The sequence below is a fragment of the Antennarius striatus genome, chromosome 10 (assembly GCF_040054535.1).
Source record: "Antennarius striatus isolate MH-2024 chromosome 10, ASM4005453v1, whole genome shotgun sequence".
In the NCBI taxonomy this organism is placed as follows: domain Eukaryota; kingdom Metazoa; phylum Chordata; class Actinopteri; order Lophiiformes; family Antennariidae; genus Antennarius; species Antennarius striatus.
This window is the reverse complement of record NC_090785.1, coordinates 8,367,988-8,384,377: the sequence shown is the minus strand read 5'-3', so window position 1 is coordinate 8,384,377 and position 16,390 is coordinate 8,367,988. Positions and strand designations below refer to the sequence as shown.

General features: G+C 42.1%; 1 protein-coding gene across 3 annotated transcripts; it reads right to left on the bottom strand.

Annotated features, from left to right (window-relative positions):
* Positions 1-5,567: 5,567 nt before the first annotated feature.
* foxo4 (forkhead box O4) lies at positions 5,568-10,881 on the bottom strand. 3 transcript variants are annotated; one of them, XM_068324909.1, is made up of 4 exons: positions 10,552-10,881; positions 8,863-10,451; positions 6,262-7,794; positions 5,568-5,705 (listed from the first exon to the last, which is right to left on the bottom strand). In XM_068324909.1, the coding sequence occupies exons 2-3, from the start codon at positions 9,301-9,303 to the stop codon at positions 6,292-6,294; spliced, it is 1,944 nt and encodes a 647-aa protein (XP_068181010.1). In that variant the 5' UTR covers positions 9,304-10,451; positions 10,552-10,881; the 3' UTR covers positions 5,568-5,705; positions 6,262-6,291. The 3 variants fall into 3 exon arrangements, with proteins under 3 accessions (XP_068181010.1, XP_068181011.1, XP_068181009.1); XM_068324910.1 differs by having other exon boundaries at positions 8,863-9,312; XM_068324908.1 differs by having other exon boundaries at positions 8,863-10,881.
* Between the last annotated feature and the right edge of the window lie 5,509 nt (positions 10,882-16,390).

The window sequence follows — 16,390 nt, the reverse complement described above, 5'->3', positions numbered from 1 at the left end:
AAATCTCAAAGGTTATGTGCAATTATTACTGGACTTGTTTAGGTTTTTACATGTTTCCTGTTCCCGCTCAGTCTGTGAGAAACTGCTTAGTCGTGGCAGAGTGTTAGAGCGGCCGATACGTTTCTGTTTAGTTGAAGTCTCCTTTAGTACAAACTGCACTCCCACCCCTACCTAGAAAAAAAAAATCTTTGTTCTAGTTGAATGAATGTTAATAGAACACTGAGGCGTTTATTTTGGGTTTTTTTGTTTGTTTATTAGACAATCCTTGTCAGTGTTTGAGGAGGACATTAACTAACATCGTGTATTAATGCTGGTTGAGAACAAATACAACAGTGACACTGCTGGAACTACTCCATCACCATGGTTACTTTTAAAAAGCACTTTTTAAAAAAAAACAAAAACTTTATATATTTATAATACAGGATAGCTTGTTGGTAGACATTGAGGCGTGTGGTGTGGGTCTGATGCCTTTCTTCTTCACTGTACGATGTGTAACAAGGATTTCTAGATTGTTTGTCCTCAAATGGTCAGACTTTGATTTTGCTCTCAGCCCCAGATGAGTGAAGCAACTCGATCCAAGACACTCAGTAAATTATTGACTAAGGAGATCAGGGAGCTGTTTCCTGCGGAGAAAGATCAAGAGACTGAATTTCACTGATGAATTGGATTGATGAAAGCAGGTCGGCTGTGGTCATGAGTTTCAGTTGAAATCAGGTTTTTGCACATGCTTTGTATTAAAGCTTTTCTGTGAACAGTATCAAATCTGACTATCGAATCAAAATCCATGGTACATTTTGCAAAGCAGAGCAATGTGAAAGCTATTTTTTTTTTTTTTCCCTTCAGTTTTTCATTTTTATAGTTTTTGTAAACTCTTGACTATTCCTTGTGTTGTTTTCGGTTGTGACTGTACGGCCTGCTCGCTTATTGTACTGCAGTTTGGGTAGATGTAGTTGTGTGACTGACTGTTTAGAGTTAGACATTAGTAACTGCAGATGTAACGAAGAAACAGAAGTGCATATCGACAGAAGCAAAGCGCTGTTAACACAGGTGCCTTGAGGCGAAACTGACTGAAGTGGAAGGATTGACTACCGGAGGCTGGATGTGGTCATAGGTTGCAGGGCAACTTACACTTTTCCCGCGTGGGGATGGATATCTCTTGGTGTTGGTCAGCACCATTTCAGAGAAACATAAGAGCTGTGAACGCCCTTGTTTTCTACAAGTCCCAGCAGCTCGGCAAGAGCCTTTGACACGGATGGATGTTAAAAAATGTTACTCTTGAGCAGCTTAAAATATGGGAGGATATTTATAAAAACAACTGAAAAAACAGAACAAATGAAAAGACAAAAAAATGTTTTTTGAAAATGTGAAGAAATGTTTTCTATAAAGATGCTCTATGAAAATAAACGCTGTCTCTTTTCCATTTTTTTCTTTTACACCATACCTCGAAGAACCACAGCGCTGTTGGTGCTCATTTAAATACATGAGGAAGAGGGAGGTAGAGGATTGATTCCATCAGTGATTCATTTTTGAATTTTTTTATTTTTCCTGTTGCCACGGTTACAAATAAGGAGAGTCACTTTGTCACCAAATTTTCTAACTGCAACAAACGAGAGCGAAATGGGGCAAACGGAGACCTTTATCCACCCATATGTAGGACTACTGGACAGCCTTAGAGGTGTGCATCTCATAATTTGTCTTTAAATTGTTTTTAGGCACTTCAGAAGTAAAAACATGTTCATGTTAGTTGTGTGAAATTCAGAGTGTTCCAGGTGTAGTGGCATCTGTGTCCTTGGACACATTAGAATTAGTTGCCATGGTTACAGGTAAGAGTTTGGTTGTGGGATTTGTTTCAGGAGTATACATCAAATACAAAATTAATTCACAAAATTAAACATGCAGTGCAGATGTGTGCATTTTTTTCTCAGAGTTGCCATAAAAAGGAAATGTATTGAATAGGAACTTAATTTGTCAGCAATAAAATGAACCAAAGTATTGCATTAGATGTTTTACCTTCAATTAGTTATGAAAATACACTTAACTTATCCCTCTGAGTGTCACTGTCTATAGTCAACATACTTTGAAGAGAACACGTTAAATGCGTTGGGTTAGGTTCATATTTGCAAGTCTTATTATTCGCATAATTTTCTACTTTCCATGGGAACATTTTAATAAAATTGAAATGTGTAGTCAAAATCTGGGGTTTGGGAAATCCCAAATATGCAGTAGTCAAATTGAATGTTGGCCTTCAGTGATCTGTCATACTATTATCAACAGGGTATTTCTGCAGTTGGTTTTATTCATCTAAACGGGTCTTGTCCTTTGCCCTTGGAAATTTTAATTAACCTGCTGTGCTACTACGAGTATTTTTAGTACACAATAGATAATTTAAATTCACTCCTGATAAATACAGAAATATAGACTACAATTAAGTCATATTTTGACGTAACACATAAACTATGTATAAAGCTATGCTACCATATAGTGGTTTGTTTTGGGGGACCCTGCCCCCTAGCGGTAGAGCTGCAGAACCGAAGTTATTCTGGACTGTATATGTAATATGTACAAAAAACTTTCAGAAGAACTCAAAGTGCACCAACGTCAGTCAGCATGGGTTAAACAGTTTATTAAATTTATTTCTGCTGTTCAGAACTGTTTGTCATCTCTGGCTTATTTTAGTCTTAAAAATACTGAAGGGGGAAGAAAGAAAAAGAAAATCTATCAAAAATCAAACAATTGGCGTATGCACAACTTATGGTAACCTGTCCATCCCACCCTCCCCTATTGGAAAACAAAAGTTAAAAAAACCCACCCTTACACATGATTAAAATACTCTATCGAATGGGGCATTTGTTAAGTTTCAAAACATACAGGGACTAACTGCTAATTAAAACTAGTTAATATGTAGATAGTTGTAATTACATAGTGGGAGAGATACAAGGGAAGTAATAACACCACACATGACCCACCCTCATCACCCATCATCAACCCCTCCTATTTAGGAGCCAACAGTAAATTACAGACATGAAATCCTATTGCAGCACATTCTCACAAAACCACTACTCATTTTACAAGATGCAGTCGCTTCAATCAACGGTTTCACTCCCAACAAGTGGGACAACAAGTTCAGAAAATTGGGATTTGTTGCATTTTACAACCTGCTAAATTAACGACTAATTTCAAAAAGAAGACAAACCATGCACCTGGAACAAGCAGGTCTTCTGTTCCTAAATTTTTAATTGACCGTTTTGGGGTAAGAAAAAAATTGGAGAGACTGATAAAAGACAAACAAAATTGTTGTGTTCTACACAGAAAATTCAAACAGCCCTGATATGCACCCACTGTATCCTGGCACATCCCCAGCATACAATACAAATTAAATCTAGCACCATTACAAATAAAAACATTTTATGGAAATAGAGTGCTTTATACAAATCAGAGGCTAACATTCACATATCTACAGTGAAATGATGAATATTAAGAGCCTGAACTGTATGGGGTGTTGTTACTGATCACAACAAGGTTTAACGTTATGAACAAAAATTAAATACAAACACAAACCACAAAAAATTTTAAAAGGTGGGGTTCGGGGGGGACAGAAATTAAATTCATCTTTCTACAAAGTAAAGTCATGCTATAGTGTTTTAAATATTGGCAGTCAAAACAAAACATAAAAACCCTCAAAGGATAGACTGGTACTAATAAACATGGCTGGATACTAAGATACATTTCACTAAAAGAAGGGAAGTCTTGAGAATTTGAGATCGACTGGGCAGAAACACCTGCAGGAAAACAGGAGAGACGTGGCGTTGTTGGGTTCCAGTTTGCGCCGACAGGGGAACAAACAAATGGAATAAATATTTTTTGCTGTCGTCACATGATCTGATTACATCTGTGCACGGCTGCTTTCCTGTCTGGTTTCTCCCGAGCGACCCTGAGAGGTAATGGTTGTATTAGTCTCGCTTTGAGATGACGATTCTTCGGCAGGTCGAAAAACGGGACAAAGAAGATTTTTTCGCCACGCCAGATTTCAGCGCAGGTTTTTCTCTTTTACTTGGATTCACAATCAAATGCAAAAAAGTAATGAGGCAGATCACCGGGAAGTTTAGTTACAATGGTCAAGTATTGATGCACTTTGCCTCACTTATATTTCAAAATAAATTTCAAATGACAGGCCTCTTTTCTTTTTTTTTCTTTTTTTTTTTTTGCAAAGCTTATGTACACTTTGATACTGTGTCCTGACCAAACACTCGCTAAATGCCATGCAAAGATTAGTGTTCCTTTGGTTATGTAAAAATTCTACATGCATTTCATCCTTTACAAAAATAAAAGTATAGAAAATTACCGTTAGAAACGATCCGCAAATGCTTCTTCCAATGTATAAAACATCACTTGTCATTAGTAATATATTCATACGTATTAATATATCATTTGTTACCTCCATCTAAACTGTATATTAAAACTATAATCAAATATATTCTTTTTTTGTACCTCTTACACAGTGATTTAATTTCTCGAACAAAATAATTACTGAATAATTAAGAAATTGTGACAGAATAGTCTGACCTCCACGTCCCCTCACACACCCCCTGACCAAATGTCAGGAAAAAGTTAAAGGGCAAAAAAAAAAAAAGCCTTCAAGAGATTTTTCAAATTTCTTTCAAGATTTCATCTCCTTGTCCTAATAAGTCTGCATAGCACATCATCATGTACATGAACATGTACAACGTGTACCATTACACATTTTTCTATAGGATTCAAACTTTGTCTTTGTGAAATGATGCAACCTAAAGCGGATATATGCTCCTAGTCCAGGATCCCTGTGATGCAGGGAACGTAAGTGCTTTGAAAAATGCATACTCGATAGGAATCATCAGGTAGACCATGTGTCAGTAAAGGCATACTGCTGAGATAAGTAATACTAGGCCAACCAGTCATTTGTTGGCATACATTTACCCTTGAATGCCCTGTGTATCAAATCACATTTCTTCATTTTGTTTATTTAACTGCACATATGGGATGAAAAAAACCCAACGACCTCTAATTGACATCTACCTTAACACCAAAAAATGCATTACTGCAGATCTCGAATCTTTTATCTAATGTTCTCATTCATGACAAATCAAAATGGTACGTGTGATCGCGGTCCGACCACAGGATGGGGCGAGATGTGTAGCAAACGTTGAATCAAGCATGTCATACCGCCAGTCTGTATCTTCTAGCTGTTCAAAACTCAAGTCACAATCCTCAAAGTCTTCCCCGACTCCTGCGGGGTGACGGGTCAGCGCTCCCGATCCGGAGAATCAGAGGGCATTTGTTCTGAGGATCCACACGAGGCTAGTGTCAATGGAAGATCTGGCCGTTTCTTGGAAAAGCACAGTCCCCATACACCCTATATCTACTCTGGTGTATTCTGAAGGAACAAGTCCCACCAGTGGGGAGTTAGTTTGTCTTTCACTATAAAAAAAAAATAAAAAAAAATCACCACCTTTTTTTGCATGTTTTTTTTTTCTTTGTTTAAGGGAGAAAACTCATGCCTGAAATTCCTCCCTGTCTTCTGCATTCCTTGGCACGTGGCATCACAGATGTCTGCTTTTGTCTTTGAAGTCCAAGAGAAGTGTTGTGTTGGGAAATAGAACGTCCACCCGGCGTGGGGAGGAATGCACTGGTCATTTTGTGAGGTCATCTTGTAACTTTGGAGATCTAATCTGCAAAACAAGGTGATGATTAAACGGTCATTCCTCTCACTGATTGGCTCATAAATCCAGATTACAGAAAGAGATGCACTGAGAATCACCTCTGACCTCACCCGCCCAGTGTGTGGGGAGTTTATGAATGCAAATGAAGTCTCAATCCAAATGGATTAATGAATTAAACAAATCAGAAAGTTTCTTTTCAGACTAAAAGTGATAAAAATCTGGAGCATAAAGAACATTTGACAGAAAAATCGTAATTGAGGAACCAACTGTCAAGTTTTCCACATTTCTTTAAACCCACCCTCATCGTTTTAAAATATTTATTGAACTAAAAATCCATTTTCTACTTCCAGCTGCTGAAGATTTGTTGCTTTTCTCTTTCCTGTCATTGGAAATAAAATCTATTTTTGACATTAAAGTTGTTGTCTGAGGAAAACGTGATTTGCATTTGCTATAATAATAATGATTATTCTCTACCAACTTGTAAACAATGAACTCATTAAAGCGTCATAAAAACCGTTACTGACACATTTATCTGTGTGTTGGTGTGTGAGAGCTGTCGGCGTACCTGGCAGACTCGTCTCGGTCAGTGGAGGACTTAGCTGGGCACCCAGTTGTGAGCGGAGCTCTGCGTGGTGGCAGGCCCGGCGTAACCTTGGCTTCCAGGTGGCATGGGGTCAAAGTTGAAGTCGATGCCATCTCCGTCCATGAGGTCACTGTTGATGATGTAATCCACGTCGCAATCCAGGTTTTCGGTGAACATGTCTATGTCCAAGTCTGTGGGAAGTCGGTCCTGAGTGGTCTGGAAGAAGGACGGCGCTCCGAACGGAGTCACCCCCTGCAAACTCATGCTGGGGAGCGCCGACGCCACAGGCCCGCCGTGATGAGGCGCCAGGGGGGGCACTGAGGCATGCTGGGCTTTGAGGGCAGAGAGCTGCGATGGGTCCTGAGACATACCTGAGAGGATCATCCCCAACCCAATGCGAGTGTGATGCTGGTGTTGCTGCTGTTGCTGCTGGTGATGAAGATGATGCTGCTGCGCCTGCATCTGAGCTTGCATCGGCATCGGCGCCACCGCGTTGGGCTCCAGGGATTTCCCCAACAGCAGCTGATTGGGTTTGGACCGTACGCCCACCACAGAAGTGCCAAGTCCCATCAGGCCCACCCCTCCAGGGCTGGGCATGAGGGGGTCCACCTGGGTCATCATGACATCGCTGGGAGGGGGTGAGTCGGAGGTGAGGAGAGCCTCCAGGCTGGAAGGCACGTGGGGGCTGTAATGGCCGCTCCCACGAGAGGCGGGGCTGGTCATGGGGTTGAAGAGGGAGTTGCTGAAGGTGGACGGCTCCTTGCTGCCGGGCCCACACGGAGAGATGGACGTCTGGGACACGGTGTGGGGGGGTGCTTGGGGGAGGCTGGAGGGCTGCAGCGGATTGAAGGTGGAGAAGCCGGAGCCACGAGGCAGCAGGGTGGAGGCAGACGGGAGTGGAGTGGGAGGCGCCGGCGGGGCAGTGCTGGGACTCGCCCCTCCCTGCTGTCCGGTCATCAAGGTGAGGCCGTCGATCAGATCCAGGTCCTCCATGAGGGTCTCTGTGAGGGTGGGGGTCAAGCTGCTGGCTGTGTATCTCCCCAGCAGCGAGTCCTCGGGCAGGTTGTCGTCGTCCTCCTGTCCGGGGGCGATGGGGGACAGACGTCCGCTCAGGGTGCTGGCGTTGGAGCTCGTGCGCGGGCGGAAGGTGGTCCACATGTCCGCGTCGTCCAGGCTGCCGCGGGACGAGGGGCTGCTGCTGTTGACCCCCCATTTGGGAAACTGCTGGGATGAATTAGGGCTGTCGGCGCCCGCTGAACCTGTGTTGCCGTCCCCCTGGAGCGCCCCCCCAGTCCCCCCCAGGCTGGCTGCTCCTGCCTGCTTCTTGGTCTGCTTGGCCCGCATGCGGCTCTTCAGCAGCTTGCTGCTGTTGTCCATGGAGGCGGCCCGGCGGCGAGGAGCTTTCCCCGTCTTGCCGCCTTCTGGGTTGAGCATCCACCACGAGCTCTTGCCTGTTGATTCATTGTGAACCCTCAGGAACTTGTTGTGGAGTGACAAATTGTGGCGAATCGAATTCTGAAAACAAAAACGAAGAAAGGAAGACACAAAGAATGTAGATTAAGAAGAGAGCGTCATCCAGCAACTCATAGAAATATTATCACACTCTAGAATGAGTCAATAAAACCAAAGCATGGGTAGACATACAAATAAATGATTCACTTATCAAATTATGCATATTAAATTGTGTAAAGTGCTGATTTTGGATCTGGTCAAGTCGCCCCAGAGAAGCTGTAAATCAATGCAGCAAAATTAATTTTACAACATAATTGTGGAAAACAGTTGTTACACGTGAATATATATCTTTCCTTGTTTGATCCCTTCAAAAAAATGGAATCATAACTACAAAAATATTATCAAACTATGAGAATGAGTTAAAAGCAATTATTTTATTTTGCTTCTTTTCAAAGTAAACATGCAAAAACGTTTTGGGATGACTGATGATACAAATAACCACACAGCACTCGGAGACGCTGAAGCCGATCGTTGTGTCGCTGCACCCGGACGCAGCACAGACTTGGGTTGTGTTGCCATGACGACATTGTTCCAGTTTGACTGCTGCCTGCCAGCTGAAGACAGGCCACCTGATTCCTTGGCCCAAGACAGAAGGTCTTAGCATCTGGAGTCATGTGTTCATCAGTGTTTGACGAGTTATCAACAAAATATTATTTTGTCTAATTGCAATCCAGATCTATTTCTGACTTGGTATAACTTATTAAATACTTGTGTCTCTACCTCCAAACCCCCCATAAATATATATTACAAATATATATTTTAATCTTCAGAAAGTTCAGAATTAAGACATCGATTTTGATTCATCTGTGTGATGGAAAATCGTGATAATTTTTGATTTTGCATGACCACCCATAATTTTTTCATGATTTCATTTTTTAATGTCTCATTAATTCATCCTCAAATACTCAAAAAAAAAACATTAGAAAAATTTAAAGTTAACATTTTTATCTAAAACTGTGATTATCTATCAATATCGACAAATCTTCCACCACTTGTGACTGTTTTCTTCATATTTCCCAGTGGGTCTCTTACATTTCATGCACTCTAAAGGGACACGACCCCAGCACCCACCTTCCAGCCTGCAGAGCTGTTGCTGTCTCCTTTGTCTCTGAAGTAAGGCACCGTCTTCACCATCCACTCGTAGATCTGCGCCAGGGTCAGCCTCTTCTCAGGTGAGTTCTCGATGGCCTGACTGATCAGATCCGCGTAGCTCTGGTTCCCCCACGCGTTGCGTCGGGACGATCCTTTCCGGGGCGTCGCGCCGGCTCCGCCCCCGCCGGCCACGAGTCCTCCCTCGGCGGACGCGACGGCTTTCTCGGGCTCGGACGTGATTTGCTGCGGTTCGGGTTTGTCCTCGTCGGCGGGCGGGGTCCCGGCGGCGGACTCCGTGCCGTCCGCGCCCTCCGGTTTGACAACCGAGATGTCCGGTCGGGGCAGGGGCCACGTGCAGGAGCGGGGTCTGCTCTGCGGCTCGAAATCTGGGTCAATGGGGGGAATCGACGTTTCCTCCATGATAGTCCGCTAAACGTCAGATCAACCAAAAAAAAAAAAAGACCTGACCGCTTAAAACAGACTTTTAAATGTTAAAAATAACTTTTAGATCGGGATGAGTTTTTAAAAAAAAAAAGTTCCCGACACAAAAACAATATGCTCGAGTCCCTGCGGGGGTGTAAACAGAGGGGCCGAGAATAGAGACGTAATAATCTGGACACACCAATAGCCTCGGTTAATCCTCAGATTGGAGATTAGGGAACCCAAATAATCTCCTTAATAGTAACTATCATAAACCTTCCGATTTGTACCGAGTGAAGGACTGTTGTGATGACAGGTCCTTTGTTCGAATGAGATAAAAACAAAAGTGACAACAAGCATTAAAACATCTGCATCTACACGACTCACCTGAAAAGCATTTTTTTTTAAAAAAAGGTATCAAAACAATTAGTTTCCTGTAGATTAACACTCAATTTGAATATTTACAAAAGAGTAAATTATATACTTTAAACTGAGATATGTCACTAATAAATTAAAACAAAAGGAGATTTCGTACCAAAAGGTTAAAATTATACATAATCCAATATGAATAACATCGAAACCCGGGATTTTTTTTTTTTTTTTTTTTTTTTTTACTGTAAGGCTGTGAAGACAACAAACAGGGATTATCTGATTACAGTTACAAAAAAAAAAAAGTCGTCTCAGAGCCCCTCCGCGTCTCCACTTGTAAACAGCGTGATATTCAGGCGCTGCACATGCCGCAAAACTTCAGCGCCGACTTTTAAACTATCCCCAAGTTGTCCTGAAACAGCCAACAGCCGGATCGGGGCAGAGTGGTTTCAACGAGCAGCTGATTACACCACAAACACTGAGTTCAGCCTCACGACACTTCAGACGCGCTCCTGACGCGCTGGCCGTCGTGCGCTCGGCCTTGCGTTTCGCACCGAAGAAACGTCAAGTCCGATAGCAGTAAAAGAGAGGGCGGATTGGATTAAATGTTTAACAGGCTTGTGTGTTCGATCTGGAACAAGGAAAGATGACATAAACGTTCGTAGGAAAAAGTCTGCGCTTCAAGGCTGCGCGATCCGCCACATTGCGTCCAGGCGTATGTCACCATCTGCCATGTTCATCCACGGTCCTGCCGCCGCACACGATGCTCGAAGTAGCGGCTGAAAAAAGAAAAAACAAAAACAAAACAACCTCGATCGAGGCCCGGAGCTCACAAGAAAAGCTCCCCACGGTTTGGTGAAAACCCCCCAAGTGTGTTACCGTGGGCTGGGTGAAGTCGGTCGTTCTCTGGGGTCTGTCGGTTCCCACTCGCCGTACTTTGAAAATAGCACGATAGCCCCGTAATGTTAGCTGGTTAAGCTTCGGCTACTACAGAGTTTAAAATCCGTGGAAAAGTCAATGAGCTGCCTCCGATAACTTCCTCCAAGTTGCCTCATCTACTCACCGAACACTTTTACACAACTTTCTGTCGTTGTAGCGCCTGAAATATTCACTCTTTCTCTCTCTTTTTGACTTGTTTTGTTTTGTTTTGACTCGAGGCGAAGACTCCCTTCTGACGTCTGTTTACCACTGTCAGGCGATCACTTCTGCGCATGCGTCATGTGGATTTCTGGGAAACCGAGTCATTCGTGTGACAACTCCGGCGTAAACAGTGGCAACCTGTACCTGAAATAATCTATTATGTAACAGCCATTAGGCGTGAATGTGTTCCGACTCCTAGAGGACTAAAGGTAGTTAAGGTGTTTCCAGTTTTAAGATCACAATAATTTAACTCTGTAAAAAAGACTTTAAGAGAATATCAGTAACTATTCAAGATCCACTAATGGAGGAACATTCTACTGACGCAAAGACAAAAGGAATTATTTTATTTCACCACTTTACTGTACATTTAAGATGTAACTCTCCAGAATATGTGCATGCGTTTTGTAAAAAAAAACAAAAATATTGTTTTGATTTATGATGTGAAAACACTCATCTAAATTAAATCACTGTCACAGAATGTGCCTGAATTCCCATTCTAAGCCTAGGAATGAAAGAACATATAAATGATAAAGAACTGTACATAAAGGTCGACTTTTCACTGCGTGGTTATTGTATGCCCCTCCTTGAGTCATCACCTTATCGTGGTGGAGGGATTTGTGTGTCCTAATGATCCTAGGAGCTAAGTTGTCTGGGGCTTTGTGCCCCTGGCAGGGTCACCCACGACAAACAGGTCCTAGGTGAGGGACCAGACAAAGGACGACTCACAGACTCCTCATGATGAATAAAAACAATGGACCACGTTTTCCCTTGCCCGGACGCGGGCCACTGGGGCCCCCCACTGGATCAAGGCCTGGAGGTGGGGCTCGCAGGCGAACGCCTGGTGGCCGGGCCTGCACCCATGGGGCCCGGTTGGGTGCAGCCCGAAAGGACAACGTGGGTCCCCCTTCCCATGGGCTCACCACCTGTGGGAGGGGTCATAGGGGTCGGGTGCACTGTGAGCTGGGTGGTGCCACCTCTCTGGCAGGGAAGGAGCCTGAGCTGGTGTGTGAGGTAGAGAAGTTCCGACTAGTTATAGTCGGGCTCACCTCCACACACAGCTTGGGCTCTGGTACCAGTCCTCTCCAGAGGGGTTGGACTCTCTTCCACTCTGGAGTTGCCCATGGTGAGAGACGCCGAGCAGGTGTGGGTATACTTATAGTCCCCCGGCTTGGCGCCTGTACATTGTGGTTCACCCCGGTGGATGAGAGGGTAGCCTCCCTCTGCCTTCGGGTGGGGGGACAGGTCCTGACTGTTGTTTGTGCTTATGCAACAAACACCAGTTCAGAGTACCCACCCTTTTTGGAGTCCTTAGAGGGGGTGCTGGAGAGCGCTCCCACTGGGCACTCCATCGTTCTGCTGGGGGACTTCAATGCTTACGTGGGCAATGACAGTGAGACCTGGAAGGGCGTGATTGGGAGGAACGCCCCCCCCGATCAGAACTGGAGTGGTGTTCAGTTATTGGACTTCTGTGCCCATCACGGATCGTCCATAACGAACACCATGCTCAGACATAAGGGTGTCCATATGTGCACTTGGCACCAGGACGCCCTAGGCCGTAGTTCGATGATCGACTTTTTGGTCGTGTCTTAGACACTCGGGTGAAGAGAGGGGCGGGGCTGTCAACCGATCACCACGCGGTGGTGTGGTAGCTCCGATGGTGGGGGAAGATGCCGGTCCAACCTGGCAGACCCAAACGTATTGTGAGGGTCTGCTGGGAACACCTGGCGGAATCCCCTGTCAGAGGGAGTTTCAACTCCCACCTCCGGCAGAACTTCACCCAAGTCAAGAGGGAGGCGGGGGACATTGAGTCTGAGTGGACCATGAGTTTTGATGTTTGGTAGTTAACCATCCTGAGGAGTTATTTAGCAAGTCAGAAGGCTTAGTGGAGTCTACATATGGAGATGCTGCAAGCTGCATGTAAAATACAGTACATTTCAGTCATGCATATTTCACTGCACAGAGAAAACAGACGTCACAAGACTTTTCTATGATAAAGAAGAGGCCATACTGGATCTAATTCAATCATAGTTCCATTATTTTCTATTCATGCAGGACAATTTTCCAGAATGTTTGCAATTTGGGGTACAATTAAGTATAGGTGTAAGGCTGCTATTTCTCATTCTGCAGTTAAATGAACACTATGTCACTATTTTATGTGAAGAAAAACAATCAAAATTATATAAGTATAATTTGTATATCATTTGTGCAAAACATCTGCAATAATATAGATTCACAAAAATGCAATATCAAAAGGAAAATAAAATATACAATTGATGTGTGCCCTAAAATACAGAATACAAGTGTTTCACCACATGGGACATTAAAAAGGAGCTTATTTTTTAGTGTTGTCTGAATGAAGTTTGAAAAGTCATTTCTTTATAGATCACATAACACATATTGTACGTCTGATTTAAGACCATCCTCAAAGAGGTAAAAACATGTACTGTATGTGTTTGAAAATCTATGCCATATAAAAATCAGTGTAATTAATCTGTAATATGAGTGGATGCATCTTCTTTGGTTGTTCTGCCCGTCACACTTCAACTGTACTGACTTTTCAATGAATTACAGGCTTAAAAAAGAAAGTTCTTCAGAAAAAATGCTTAAACATCGAGACTGTTACATAGTGCAAAATCATATTCAAATATAAATAATATGAATATAATGTAAATAAGATTTATTTTAAGTAAGTCAAGACCTTTGTGTTGATGATAGCACATCTTTCTATGATTGTTCACACCGTGGAGATATTATTAAATTATTTGTGGTTATCTGTTGCTAAAACTTCGACAGAGAGCCACTGCGAAGAAAGAAATGACATAAAGAAAACAGGGGCCCAAAGATTTCCCCATCAAATGAGAATTGTATGTATTTTTTAATAGTTTATTTAGTTTTTGGAGAAGAAATTAGTCTATGAAATCTTGATTTCAAGAGATTTGAAAATTATCATAGAAGCAACCTTTGTAAGCAAGAGCTGAAAGAGGTTACGTAATTACCTATGCTTGTTTGTTTGGTTGGTTGTCTGCATGTCTCAGAACATTGTAATCAGATTTTGATTGAACTTCAGTCAAGGGTGGATCTTAGGCCAAAGAAGAGATAGAACAGTTTAATTTCTGAAGTAGATCCAGGAGCAGTTGTGTATCCTGGATTGTTTTTTGCTTTCTTCAAGATTGAGGGGAAATATTTTTTGTTCCAAATTAACACAGACAACACAATACGAATAACCACTGATATCATGATTATATGAGACAGTCGGGTATATAACATTTTATACAATCTGCATTTTAAACAATCTGCAGTCAAAGTACAGATTTTAGTCTATGCATATGAAGATTTTGAGTACATTTTTGGAAAAAAACAACAGCTTTGCAGCTGCAAAGAAGAGAGAGATAACATGGGAGTCATGTGTAAGTTTAAATGTAGTACATTGTAATCACGATAAAATTACAGAGGTAAACAGCATGAATGGTAGTCTAATTATTTATTTTATTTAGGTGTAATCCAGCAGGGGAGAAAAGCACAGCAGCTGAGAATGAAGTACAAAAACATTGTTCATACTTGTCAGACTTCTGCTTCATCTCATGGGTTTACCTCATCATTTCGATTATGTTTGTCATTGTCCAGTAAATATTAAGTAGATGTTTGACTGTTCAGTTGTTTTATCGCCAACATAATGCTCTTTGTACACACATAAATGTGCTCTCACCTACATTAAGTTCTGTGGAATAGTGAAACCTATTTAAACTTTTAAAAATTTTATTCACATAACGGAGTAAATCGGCATTTGTGCTTTATAAACAAAGTTCGAAAGAAGAATATTCAAACCCATGCATATACCTATATTATATAAGAACTGGAATCAAGAACTGATGCATGGTTTTCTTGATAATAGGGCAAACTGCTTTAGTTCTTTTAGTTCTTTTAGATTTTCAGTAACTCCTGTCCTCGATAAAAGCCATCAAAGTCTCCTGTGATGTTTAGTGGATATATTTGACTGGATTAAAGGAAAGAGATAAGTGAGTTATTGTAACGCTACCGACCACGTTACAGTCTGTTACTAAGGTAAGACCATACATCCTTGAGTCATGAACCGACCCAGAATACTTTTCATATCCACATCAGAAATGTAGTCTGCAGCATCACATATGATCTGGAATATAAAATAATATTGCATTGCATGTTCTCCCCACATCTAGCTCCCTTTGTAAAACCGGAAACCCTGGGTTTCTGTCATTTCAGGATTAATATACCCAGAGTTTCCACTAAACCTGCTTCGTGAAACGGACACAAGTGTGTGGTTGTCACTAACATTCAACGGCATTATAAACAAGGCAGTCATAGACTGCAACATCCCGCGACACTCCTAAATTCAAAGTTTTATCCTGACCTTCTTGCGTAGGTCAAAAACCAAAGGTAGTGTGCTCAGACCTACTGTCATTGATCAAAGCACTAGTTTTGATCCATGGTCTTACTCACACTGGCCATCTCCCTCTCATTTTCTATCTTAGCCGGTTTCTGAGTGTACAAAAGTTGAGATTTGACCTTGACTTAGTTTTCTCAAGGTCAAGGTCATCATCTCATTTCCATCCCGTTTGCCGCCCGAGTAATGTGCTTTTTGTTTCATCTTTCTATCTGTAACGGTTCCGAAAATATTTAGTGGGCGACCGGACGGACAAACACATGAACACTGACAATTACAATACATCACCACTTTGAAGCGGGATGTAACCAGAGAGGACGTGCTCTCTGCAGCTTTTCCTGCACTGGATTTTGTACCTATGCCCCCAAAGCTGGATCACTGTATGTGATATTTGAGCCCTGGTGATATCTGATCCTTCATCACTGACTGGATCTATATCTTGGATGAAATTGAGAAGGTTCATGGATTGATTAAGTAGAGCCACAAGTTGAATAGGCAGACAAAGTTCTGTTTTAATTGAAGTTAACCAAAACGATGAGTTGACTGTAACTGAATTAAGAATCCTGTTTCATGCAAAAGAAGACTTAAAATTCAGGAAACTGAAATGATCAGTTCATGCTGCAGAATAATTTTACATTAGGAAAATAAGTTATTTCAGGATACAAATAATAAATATGACATTTTAAAGAAAGTAAATTATCATGTTTTCATATCTAAGATTATAAGAAAATATATTAAGAAATAATATCGGCCAGTTGTCTTACTTGGCCCTACAATACGCTGGCGACTTGTCTGGGGTATACCTTGTCTCTCATCCATATCTATCTGTCTGTCTGTCTGTCTGTCTGTCTGTCTGTCTGTCTGTCTGTCTGTCTGTCTGTCTGTCTGTCTGTCTGTCTGTCTGTCTGTCTGTCTGTCTGTCTGTCTGTCTGTCTGTCTGTCTGTCTGTCTGTCTGTCTGTCTGTCTGTCTGTCTGTCTGTCTGTCTGTCTGTCTGTCTGTCTGTCTGTCTGTCTGTCTGTCTGTCTGTCTGTCCTAGTTTAGTTTAGTCCTAGTTTTAATATTTTGTAAAGTGACCTTCTAGTTGTCATGAAAGCAGTTAAACAATACACTACTTTTTAACATTAACGATGACGTAATGGAGAGCCATTAAATGATT

Coding starts and splice junctions, on each gene's coding strand:
- foxo4 (XM_068324908.1), bottom strand. CDS start 9,303: ATGGAGGAAACGTCGATTCCCCCCATTGACCCAGATTTCGAGCCGCAG. Junction 7,795..8,862: donor ACAGCTCTGCAGGCTGGAAG/GTGGGTGCTGGG, acceptor TTTTGTTTTCAG/AATTCGATTCGCCACAATTT.